The sequence below is a fragment of the Ostrea edulis genome, chromosome 8, assembly GCF_947568905.1.
Source record: "Ostrea edulis chromosome 8, xbOstEdul1.1, whole genome shotgun sequence".
Lineage (NCBI taxonomy): Eukaryota > Metazoa > Mollusca > Bivalvia > Ostreida > Ostreidae > Ostrea > Ostrea edulis.
In genome coordinates this window covers 35817083-35830544 of record NC_079171.1, presented here as the reverse complement: position 1 = coordinate 35830544, position 13462 = coordinate 35817083, and the positions used below count along the sequence as shown (strand labels likewise).

At 35.9% G+C, this 13462-nt stretch overlaps 1 protein-coding gene across 1 annotated transcript in view; it reads left to right on the top strand.

Moving 5' to 3' along the window:
- Positions 1–1025: 1025 nt before the first annotated feature.
- The window catches only part of LOC130049687 (cubilin-like), a 32024-nt gene continuing 19587 nt past the window's right edge, over positions 1026–13462 (top strand). The window contains exons 1-4 of the mRNA XM_056147590.1: positions 1026–1065; positions 2918–3004; positions 4879–4981; positions 9159–9272. Coding sequence (XP_056003565.1) covers positions 1026–1065; positions 2918–3004; positions 4879–4981; positions 9159–9272 — 344 coding nt within the window. The remainder of the gene's footprint in view (positions 1066–2917; positions 3005–4878; positions 4982–9158; positions 9273–13462) is intronic.

Sequence of the window (13462 nt, the reverse complement as noted above, 5' to 3'; positions counted from 1 at the left end):
TAGGTGTTATAGAAGTTTGTCAGTTTAGGTAAAGCATTATTTTAAGTCGAAATGTCGTATAAACAACTTACGCTAAAACCGTAAGTCTTAAATTGTATTACAGAGTTATTACTTTGAATGAATTAATTAAAACTTTTCTGAGGTTTCATTTTCAACATTTGAAAACAAAAATTGAATTTTGAATGACATCAAATATCGATATTATGAAATTGATCAATTATTTAATCAATTATCTATTTACAATAAACTGAAACATTTCATTATGTAAAGTTTGTCGTACGTCGTAAAACGCGCCCCAGGAAGCTTTTTCAGACCGACATATAACGTGTGTTTCATGTCCATATCAGAGTAAATTTATAAATAAGAATGATTTTAAGCAGAATTAAATATGGAAATGAAATCGACATATTTAAAATAGATGTAGTGCATACTATCAAACATTTCAGTCATTACGTTTAGCTTTCGATAAACTTTACCGATATCACAGTTCAAAATAGGTAATTGATCTCAGTAGACCTGATTGGTATTTATATCTCTCAATTGATTTGATACACAAGAGTTCGTTCTACGTATGATCAGTTTTTGAATCGTTAACAAATCAATAAAACATGGACCACAAACAAGAACCAGAATTAAAGAAGACACACAAATGTTACAACACTCAAAATACACAAAGCACAACAAGCTAGGTATGCAATAAATGTATGTCGGTTATAATGCAACAGTATCTACATGAACTGAATTTGCTGCACTTTCCGTTACAGTTGGATATTAAAAATTTAAAAACATGTTCCTGAGTGTCCTGAAAAGTTGGTCCACAATAATTTGTAACATGAAAGGAAAGGCGAAGATAGCGAATAGTGATCAATCTCATAATTCCCACAAGGAATAGAAAATAAAGAGTTGGGCAAACACGGACATGTATTTACAAGTTTTTACCCTACTGTGATGGTCTGATACCAATGCAGTCTATAAAATATTAGTGTAGCAAAAGTTTTATCTGTTCTCCTTGATTTTAAGTAATCATGCAAACATGGTGGTGCAATACCATTGATAATTCTGGAGGTTTGTAATGCTGTAGTGATTATTCTTCTCACACCCAATTGTGCTATTATTATGGATGCAATTTCTAACTTAGTTCATTCGTAGGTGACACATTGCCTCGAGGAATTTTTCTCAGTCAATCAATATGCATATGCAAGAACTGAAAGGGTATTGTGATTGAGTGATCATTGTGTTTATCGCCGTTTCAATAACATTTCAGCTCTTCTAAAGCAATCGTGTAAATGAAATATCATCAGTTCTAAAGGAATTTAGAGTTTTCCTGACATATCTTAGTGAGTCTACTTTTACGAAAATTCAGACAAGTGATCTTTTCCTTACCAAGAGGGTTCGTGATCCCTGACATGGGCACCCGTTGAGGTTCCATCTGACGGACATAGACGTTACGCGAATATTTTAAGGCAGTCTTTATAAAATCTGTTCTACACAAAAGGAGAGAGTTTCTAGCCTATTAAAACCATTTTGAGTGTTTACAGGGGAACAGTTTGTATTGTAACATGACAAACACATGTATGTGCTTCCATATGGCGTCATTGCATGACTGTCATACATATATACCAAATGTACCTTAAGTATAATAGCACCTCACGGTCTAAACATTGATCTAAATGGTGATGATAGGGGTAAACATCCAAATTTTAACAGAAGAATCTTACCGCTTTCAGTAAGTAATGATTAACTAACCACGAAACTATTTCAATGTGAAGGTTAGGAACAGTGATCAATCTCATAATATTGATATTTGATGTTACAGAGTGTACAGAAGAAACAACACTGTCTCGTTTAAAGTCAGATTTCGCAAATTTATGATGGTCTAGCTGGCCAATACAACCTATCATTGGGTCAAACGCTGTCTGACATTTCATATCGATTGTTATACCGTTATTTTGTACTGTTTATAGGAGTTATGAGATGACCACTGGTCTTTACCTATCTTTATGTTTTTGTCCCTAAACTGCTTCGATATGCTAGAACATGATCTACATATGATCATGTTTTAAAACGGGGCAGGCTTCTGACAAATAAGTTAATGTTACATGGGTTTCAACAGTGTCGTTTAAAGTCGGCATTTCACAAATTCTATTATCGATAAAACGACCTAATTTACAAATACATATCATTGGGTCGATTACTGTCTTATGTGGTTTACACCGCTTCTAACACAGTAATTCTGACTACGCATTTCTTCCATTTACCTGATCAAGATATAGGGCTCACGACGGATGTGAAAATTTTAAGAGTAGGGCAAACAACGACCTCTGGACACACCAGAGGTGGGATGAGATGTCTATGAAGAGTTAGTATCTCTTGGTTACCGGTCAAACCCACTTTGACCCCAACATCACGATGAGATCAATCCGTATTTGAATCAGTATTGATCCAGTGATAGCTTGTATATGCAAAGTAGTTATTCATAACACCCATAACATTTGCTAACTGCTGACTTTAAACAAAATCCTTGTAAGTAATTTGTCAACAGCTAACCACGATTTGAAAACCGATCATACGCAAAACACGCTCTCACTCGCCGAACCAGCTAAGAGACATGAACACCACATACAGGTGATGATGATATATGGCAACATACATTGGGAAGTTGATGATGGAGCTGAAGTCATCTCGTTTATAATGAAGTCGTGTTATTAGTTTTGAATACATATGTGAATTTCAAATTGATGATTAATAACTGCATCAGTTTTCATTTTCCTTTCAATATTTGAGGTATTACCCTCCTTGCAAGAGTTTGTTTTTCACGAGAATGAAACTGCGCGTGATATTCTCTGACAGTGTCTACCATAGGATGAGTGTTTATGTGACACTAATTGTTTTGCTCTTGGTTGTATATCTTCTGTAGAACCCATTGAAATAAGAAGTCTAAAGAATGAGAATTGCAACGATCCTCTGTTTATTGGGCTTGATGGGGTAATTCAAGCCTTTACAGGTGAGTGTTTCATCGGACATATCACGTGACATCATACGTAATACCATCTTTAGACCTACATAATCCTTAGTAGCTAAATATTAAGCGTCCATGTAAAAAAATAACAGTAACATCATGATTTCTACCAGGAGTTGTCGTTCGTGGTCAAAACAAACATATCGTACCTTCAGTTATCCTCCATACGTATTGCCAACTTCCTGTTCCACACCTGTTCTATAAGTGTCATAATGAGTCTATCTGTTGCCATATTGAAGCTATGTGTAGCCACATATTGACGGTTCTGTATCACCCTTCAGTTCATAGCAGTTTAACCTTTTTGTCGAGGCCTCTACTGGTGGACTGTTAGTCCCCGAGGTTCTCTACAGCCCAGTAGCTAAGTACTTCGTTACTAGCTTGAAAATACGCATTTATTTTTAATTGCTATTGCAAAATTTTGAAATTCATTCAAAATTAAGGATTATCTCTCTCACACATAGCTCTTATCCTTAGACGAATTTGACTCCACTTTTTTTTTGGCACACTGTTTTCCCCTAAAATAGCTCTAAAAGTTTATTGTTATTTCGGATTTCAAACATTTCGTTTGAGCATCACTGAAGAGACATTATTTGTCGCAATGCGTATCTGGTGCATCAAAATTGGTACCGTATAAGTTTTACATTATAACCACTTGGCCACGGAGGCCCCTGAAGCTATCAAGAGGTTTTATAATCAAATATATGCTCTAGATAAGGTACCGCAACTTTATAGCTATCAATATCGCTTACGGTTCGCAGTGGGGGTTCTTAACATGGCAACACCTGTCATGACAAGATATCTCTGTTTTTAAAGTCTTACCAGAAAGATTCGTGGCTCTCACTTCTCATTTAAATGTTACAAAAGTATTAATGTTTTTATGTTCATAATTTGGAAGTTGTAGTACGGTCTAGTGAAAGTTATAACACAGCTAAGCCCCGCCTCTAAGATTCATTGTATGTTGGAATTCCACCAACAGGTTTTCTGTCTGATTCAAAGTATGGTTAAGACCAAAATAACAGAATGTCTTCATCTGTTCAAGAGGAGGTAATTTGTCAAAATAAAACCCCGGAAGAGACACGGAACTTCAGTATTCAACAACATCGAAAGAGATGTTGCGTGCGTTCCAACACTAAATGTTCAGGATAGCTTTACATCTGAGATTTTGTGTCTATCACAGCTTCCAGAATTTTGTCATTTCCCGCCTAAATATCATACTCTTGGAGGTATGTCATCTCTCTCTGAAAAAAAATACAGAGAAGAAAATCTAGCACACACTGTTCACTCATTTTTGTCATCAGCGTTTCCTGTTTTGTCACATCCAACTTCCACCGGTCGCAGTAGCTCAGTGGTAGAGCGTTTCCTTCGTTAACGGGAGGTTCTGGGTTCAAGTACCGCTCGTGCCATGGCTGCGTCAAACCTAAGACACTAACATAGATGATAGCTCCTTTGCCAAAAGGTCGGCATTTAAAAGTGAGAATTCAGATATAACCTTATAAACGGGGTTCCGTTTCGCAGCAGACTTTGGTACGTTAAAGACCTCTCACCGATACGGCCTTGATTGCTAAGCATATATCAATATATCAGAATATGGGGCTCACGGCGGGTGTGACCGGTCAACAGGGGATGCTTACTCCTCCTAGGCACCCGATCCCACCTCTGGTGTGTCCAGGGGTCCGTGTTTGCCCAACTATCTATTTTGTATTGCTTGTAGGAGTTATGAGATTGATCACTGTTCGTTATCTTCACCTTGCATCAGATACATGTTCCTCATACAACTGCTGACGTCTCAGTATGAGTGAAAAACTCTCGAAGGAACGTTAAACGAACAAAGAATCACATTCTACTTCCTTTTTTTCTAGAGACGCCCCTAACGTGTACAGGTGCCACGACCACCATATCTATAAATGAGTTATACGGAGTCTACAGTTACTTTCCAAATGGACCATCTGGATCCTATCCAACGTAAGTCTTCATTTCTGGCTCATATAGCCCACAATGATACATAGTAATTAGTATGAATAAACGATTGAATACCTTTGTGCTTTTGATTGGTTAAGACCCAATAACAACAAACAAAAATCTAACAATATTATCCCCTCGCCATTCATTTCGGGAGTGAATAAGCAATGGGACCGTGTGTATGTGTGAGTGAGAGAGAGAGAGAGAGTAAATGGATGCGTGTGTGTATATCTAGCGGCCATGTTTATATGCCCTCGGGATCGGGGGGTTGGGGGTTATTGCGTTTGTCCTGTCTGTCATTCTGTCTGAAACTTTAACCTTGCTAATAACTTTTGATCAGCAAGTGCTAGAGCGTTGATATTTCACATGCGTATTTCTTGTGACAAGACCTTTCCGTTGGTACTGAACCTTTTGACCTTGACATTTGACCTACTTTAAAAAAAAATACATTGGTCATAACTTCTAAATGTTAAATATTAAAGCTTTCATATTGCACGGGAGCATTTCTTTTGACAATATCTTTCTATTGGTACCAAGATATTTGTCTTCATTTGAGACCTTGACCATCTTCAGAATTGGCCATTATCGGGGGCATTTGAGTTTCACAAACACATCTTGTTTCTCTTCGTTTGAATTAATACTTCACATAGGAGTTATGAGATTGATCACTGTTCGTTATCTTCACCTTGCATGTAGCTTTTGTTGTCAAGAGAGGAAGAACCTTACTGATTTTGGGACCAAATGCCAAGGTTACTACGATACTTCATACTAAAAGCTTGTAGACACTCATTGCGAAGCGATATTTGTATGATTCTTCTTGCGGAACTCTTATATTTTTTCGTGTTCGAGGTGAATATATCGGGTGAAAGATAAATTGAAATTTTCAAAATTGAGAAGATTCATTGGTATTTTGGGTTCTTCAATCAATGCTTAAGATAAATTGAAATTTTCAAAATTGAGAAGATTCATCGGTATTTTGGTTTCTTCAATCAATACTTAAGATAAATTGAAATTTTTAAAATTGAGAACATTCACTGGTACATATATGTTGGGTTCTCCAACCAACACTTGCCTCTCTACTCAATTTTTCTTACCTTGTGTTGTGATTTATAGACAATGTACAAGGGAACAGTCATTATTTATCAGCTGGGGGGGGGGGGGGGGGGCTGGAGCATTTTAGGGGAAAGTCATGGGTAGCATTTATGAAGTACTAGGGGGCTGGAGCATTTTAGGGGAAAGTCATGGGTAGCATTTAGGAAGTACTAGGGGGTTGTTGTTCAAAAAGGAAAAACATAGGGGTGTAGTCGGAAGGCTTTTAATATTTTAAACCCGTCTGTTCAGCATTTATGTTCTAAATCACTCAACAGGTAATTAATCTAACAACATGATTACATACCCCCTCCCTCTAGACTAGGTTAGACTTTTTGACTTCATGGACGGTTGCTTCTTCAAGAACAATGGAAAACGCAAATATCCCTATCTAGTGATCAGTCATCCAAAAAAATATTTGTTAAATGCAACTTTGATTCCACGCGCAAGTACTCTGAAGTTGAAGTAAAAAATATGCTGGAGTTCCTCATTGACAATATCTTCGTGGTCTTTGGTGATCAGGTCTTCCAACAGTATGTTGGAATTCCTGTGGTTACGAATTGTGCTTCTTTGTTAGCTGACCTGTTTTTATATTATATATATGAAGCAGAATTTATAAAAAAAAAATCAACTTGTACGTGACTAGAAAAAATATCTTGATGTGGCCTTCAATTCGACATTTAGATACATCGACGACGAATTATCTATTAACAATCATAAATTTCATTCATATGTCGATTCGATATATTCCATTGACCTCGAAATAAAAGACACCATAGAGTCTTCTACTTCTGCTTCATACTTATATATTTTATTGATAGTAGATATTAACGGCAAGCTATCAACTCAACTTTATGACAAACGGGATGATTTCAGCGTCTTCATCGTCAACTTGTCATATTTATCTAGCAATATTCCATTATCACCTGTATATGGTGTTTATATCTCTCAACTGATTCGATACGCAAGAGCTTGTTCTGCGTATGGCCAGTTTTTAAATCGAAGCAGGCTACTGACAAACAAGTTTATGATACAGGGGTTTCAACAGTCTGGATTAAAGTCAGCATTTCGCAAATTATATGGTCGTTATAACGATCTAGTTTGCCAATACAACCTATCATTGGGTCCAATGCTGTCTGACGTGTTTCATGCCGATTGTTAGGCCGTTCTGGTACACTGATTTTCACTAGGGATAACTCCGTTTATCTGATCAAGATATAGGGCTAACGGCGGGTGTGACCGGTCTACAGGGGATACTTACTCCTCCTTGGCACCTGATCCCACCTCTGGTATAGCCAGGGTTATGAGATCGATGACTGTTATATTCACCTTTCATTAAACCAACAAACACGTTCCAGTATTTGGAACAAAAAAAACGCACATACTCCTTCAGCGTTCAAGCGATTTATTAAAGGTGAGACCAAACCCCATATGAGGATAACAAGTTGTGGAGATGTACTTCAAGGAATTTTTAAATATTGCAAAAGAAATGATTTTAAAGAGGGGGTTTAGTGATAATGAAATCAACCAATACATACAAGTGTTACTTGATAACCACGATCACGCTACTCTGTTATCAGGTGTAAATAGATGCAAAAAACATGGCATACACCTTGTTTTTGCTATCAAATACACCCCTGGAATTCGAAAATAATGTAAAAGCTTTTTGAAATAGAAGCACATCCTCCAGAAAAACAAATACGTTTTCTCAGCTCTACTTATCGTGCCATATAAACGCAAAAAAAATTAGGGGGGTATGCTCACATCCTCAATTGTAGAATACTCAAACTGCATGATAATTGTAGAGTGCAAATATACTCCTGATCAGGCGGATTTGCATGTAGCTAAAACTCAGTCTATTGATCAATCAAATCAATCAGGTCAATATCATAACCTTATAACACACCGCGAAACACTTAATTAGAGTAGAGTCGAGTGCTTTGAGGTACGTGGCTGATGGTAGTCATATAATTTTTTGGAGAAAAAAATAATGTTATCTCCAAGATTTAGGCTGATCTGGGATCAAACGTACCGCAATCATGGAAATAAATGCTTTGATTTGCTCTACATAAAAATAATATTTTAGTCCCGAAAACACTGTTGAAAACGGATATTTTCATTCAAAGGATCTTCCGAGCCCTCTCCTTGAAAATCAAATGGTTGCCCTATTAAAACGAGACAATCAATCAATGAACATGTATGTAATAACTATCATGTAAATTAAAGGACATGCAGTTTGAATAATACAATCAATCATTCTGGTCTAAATGAATAAATTTGTCATGATTTTCATCCAAAGTCAAGGGGTGGGTCATATATGCAAATTATGGATCAGACAGGGGGCATGATAATTTTATTCCTGTTTAGGGGGGGGTCATATGAATGAGTGTAAACGTTGATAAATATGCCCCCTCCCCCCGCTGAGAGATAATGACTATTCCCCTATCACGAATAGTTCATAGTGACTTTTATAAAACAAATCATACTGGCATCGAGTCCGATCTAAAGATAACGTATCAGATATATCCGTTTGGTAAGTTTACATGTTGTAGTTGCCAACCTCGATGTCTTGAATTATTTAGTCATATTTGAAAAAAAATAACAACGACAAAAACTCGCGTATCTAATCACTTTCGACATGTCGCAGTCTAGTTGTATACAAAGGTGACCAAGCAAGTATCCATTTGTTATTTCTACTCGCCATTTTCGTATCCATTTGTAATTTCTATTCCCCAGTTTCGTATCTATTTGTAATTTCTATTCGCCAGTTTCGAATCGTTCAATCGTTATAACAAATCAATTACTTATCTCCTTTAAGCCAATGGGATGAATTAGGTAAGCGCGCATCTCTCTTTCTAGTTTCATGAAAAGCTAATACAAAATTACAGTTCCAATGATTTCTTAAAGGCCAGAAAGGGGTGAGTAATTTTGTATTTAAGGAAAACATTGCCAGAAAGTCACTGTTATGAAAAGCCATATTACCCGAAAACTAGTGAACAAAAATATCACTGACGTCATCTTTCTCATCGGCGCAATTTCTGATGCAATTTCACTTACACAAATAATGCTTTCATGAAAATACATTTTGCAGCTCCATGTCCTGCAAGTGGGTATTTGAAACAGCCGATCCAAATTTAAAGATAACATTTGAAGTCATCGACATTTATGTTCATTGTTCGGATACACTGAAGGTGTACGATGGTAGGTGGTTTTATTATCTATCCATAGTCCACTGAATTTAATATATTGTCTTTTATTCCCCAGTGTAACGTTTTCCCAAGCCAAATACCGGGTTTAACCTTAATATGAACGTGTTACAGTTCTGGCTCAAACCGGAATCAAGTAATCTAAACGAACTGATGTTGTTCAGTTAATTTCACATGCACAATTTGATTAAGCGGTATTGTTTTAAAACATAAAGCATATAATTGCATTGAGAAGATTTTAATATAAACATTAAAATGTCAGGGTCGTGCCCACGTGAACGCATTTTCGCATGTTTCTACATGATATGGGGAAAGAAAAGCAAATTATCAGTATATAATGTATATGCTATGGGAAATTTGACTAGTCCACAAGGAAATAACGTGAATGTGACGGGACTCTTTCCCAATACCCAAAGACGGAAACGCAGTTATGGACATCGTTCATATAAAAGACCAAGTATAAATGATGTCACGTTTGATTCACTTTTGCCTTACGTCAACAGACAATTAGGTCCACATCATATTCGTACAAAACTTTATTCCATTCCATTGAGAGTTTTACACACGTTATTTGAAGAAGTTATAGCTAGTCTATACTTGGATTTTTCAACACCTGAATATAGACTGAACTCTATGATTATGGATGTTGCCTATCACAGGCTCTATAAACCAGCACGGACCATGGATGATATTCTTTCTAAATCATGCCGCCAGTTCTTTATACTCAAATTTACAAACAACGGAATAGATGCCGTCAACATAAGCAACATTCTTCGTCATAAAAGGGTTCAGTCGTGTATTCCAACTTATTTCAAGTTCAAGTCTACACCCTGTATTTCCTACAGCTATACTTCTACTATTGCATCCAAACTTTTTAATTATAAACAAACGTTGCAGTGCCTAGATATAGACCATAGTATGCGTAATCCACCACATCTTCTTGTTCTTCATCTTCTTTCAACTATAGTCCAGATGGACATGTCATTACTGATGATGTTGATATAGTTGAAAATGAGAACCTCAAATCACTTATTCTAAAAGGTCCTAAATACCGAGAACCTTGGACTTTTAATTGGCGACACAACTTCATCTCTATTATGAATTATGTCGAAGATTATGCCAGACGATGGGCTAAATATGAAAAAGAAGTTGATACATTGTCAGAATGGGTTAAAAGCATAAGATGGATATTGAAATCCCGCATTAGACACATGAAAACAAAAGTACGTACCATCTATCCTTCTGTGTTTAGTAAACCAGAAGTGATAAAAGAATTAAATAGGTTACATGAGGAATATGTTTTGGTTCCACGTGACAAAGCTAGTAACCACATCGTCTTTGTTTGTAAGGCTCATTATTACAACTGTATTTTAAATGAACTTGGCATTAATTCCACTTTTGGTAATCATATTTATACTCCAACTGCCCTTTCAAAAGATGAAATTCTTCAAAACCATGCTTCAGTTTTAGACACATTTAATATCCCAGCCAATGCGTCGAATGAATATGAGTTACCGTACCTATACTGGATTCCTAAACTACATAAAAACCCTTACAAACAAATATACATTGCTGGATCCAGTAAATGCTCTACAAAGCCCCCGTCTTTGCTCCTCACGAAAATATTAACAGCTGTGAAGGAGAAACTTCAAACTTACTGTGCGACTACATATGCCAGAAGTGGTGTTAATCAAATGTGGATTCTAAATTTTTTTAAAAGAACTTTTAATAAACTTGAAATCGCAAAATTTCCCCCAAACAATAACATTAAAACCTATGACTTTTCAACACTATACACAAGCATTCCTCACGATCAATTAAAGACTATACTTTTTGACATCATAGACAGTTGCTTCTTCAACAAAAACGGAAAATGGAAATATTCATATCTAGTGATCAGTCATTCAAAAAACTTACATTGTTAAACATCACTCTGATTCCACGCACAAGTACTCTGAAGTTGAAATAAAAAATATGCTAGAGTTCCTCATTGACAATATCTTCGTGGTCTTTGGTGATCAGGTCTTCCAACAGTCTGTTGGAATTCCAATGGTCACGAATTGTGCTTCTTTGTTAGCCGACCTGTTTCTATATTCATATGAAGAAGAATTTATTCAAAAACTTCTACGCGAGAAGAAAAAATCTCTCGCTGTGGCCTTCAATTCGACATTTCGATATATCGATGACGTTTTGTCTATTAACAATGGTAACTTTCATTGTTATTTAGGATTTCAAACATTTCGGTCGAGCATCACTGAAGAGACATTATTTGTCGAAATACGCATTTGGTGCATCAAAATTGGTACCGTATAAGTTTTACATTCATATGTCGATTTGATATATCCCTGTGAACTCGAAATAAAGGACACCACAGAGTCGCCCACTTTTGCTTCATACTTATATATTTTATTGAAAGTAGACATTAACGGCAAACTGACAACTCAGCTGTATGACAAACGGGATGAGTTCAGCTTTTCCATCGTCAACTTCCCATACTTATGTAGCAATATTCTACTATCACCTGCATATGGTGTTTATATATCTCAACTGATTCGATATGCAAGAGCTTGTTCTGCGTATAGTCAGTTTTTAAATCGAGGTAAGCTACTGACAAACATGTTGATGGTACAGGGGTTTCAACAGTCTCGATTGAAGTCAGCATTTCGCAAATTCTATGGTCGTTATAACGATCTAGTTCGTCAATACAACCTCGCATTGGGTCAAATGCTGTCTGACGTTTTTCATACCGATTGTTAGGCCTTTCTTGGCACAATGATTTTGACTGCGGATAACTCCGTTTACCTGATCAGGATATAGGGCTCACGGCGGATGTGACCGGTCAACAGGGGAAGCTTACTCCTCCTAGGCACCTGATCCCACATCTGGTGTGTTCAGGGGTCCGTGTTTGCCCAACTATCTATTTTGTATTGCTTATAGGAATTATGAGATTGATCACTGTTCGTTATCTTCACCTTGCATATTAGGGCCGCATCAGTATCTTTTTTTAGTTTGTTATAACAAATTAGTAATTTGTTATAACAAATTATTAAACTGTTATAACAAATTACTAATTTGTTATAACAGACTAAAAAAGATAATGATGCGGCCCTAATATGCAAGGTGAAGATAACGAACAGTGATCATTCTCATAATTCCTATAAGCAATACAAATTAGTAATTTGTTATAACAGTTTAATAATTTGTTATAATAAATTACTAATCTGTTATAATAAATTACTAAATTGTTTTAACAAAGTATCAATCGGTTATAACAAATTATCAATTTGTTATTTCAAGTTACTAAATTGTTATCACAGATTATCAATTTGTTATTTCAAGTTACTAAATTGCTATTTAAAATCATTGATTTAACAAGAGGCCCACATGTTTTATTGGTAACATGAGCATTAGTTAAAAGTATCACTACTGCAAAAGGCTATGAAATCGATACTAATTTTCCTGGTTGCATATCTGAGCTACATATATTTAATTTATATTCATATTATATTTAGCTATTGCAGATTAGCTCCGACTCAGGCCATGTTTAAGGCCCATGAATCTCTTGTTTTGCTTTATTGCCAGTTTAGCTATAGAGTGAATAATTGTAACTTCAAAAGCCTTCTAATACATGGTGCTAAATCTGATATTGAGTGCATAACTTTCAGTTTGCAGGAAACCCATTTTGAAAATGTATGCATAGGTGTATCCAGGGGTCCGTGTTTGCCCAACTATCTATTTTGTATTGCTTGTAGGAGTTATGAGATTGATCACTGTTCGTTATCTTCATCTTGCATTGAACAGTTTTTGTACCGGTGGTATTTCACATTTTTTTGTTATAACAGATTATCAATTTGTTATAACAGATTACTAATCTGTTATAACAAATTACTAATCTGTTATAACAAATTACTAATCTGTTATAACAAATTACAAATCTGTTATAACAAATTACTAATCTGTTATAACAAATCAATAATCTGTTATATCAACACATATTGTTTTAACGTTAATTCTTTTTCTTCCGCTTCTCGTACTAAGTTTGTACGGGCCATAGCTTTTTTGTCTTTTGACATGGACCTTTGATATGTGGAGACTATGGAGAGAAAATTCACGATTGTCTATTATGATCTCTTATCGTTGATATTGATAATCTGTTAGCAAATTGGAAATTTGTTATAACGGATTAATA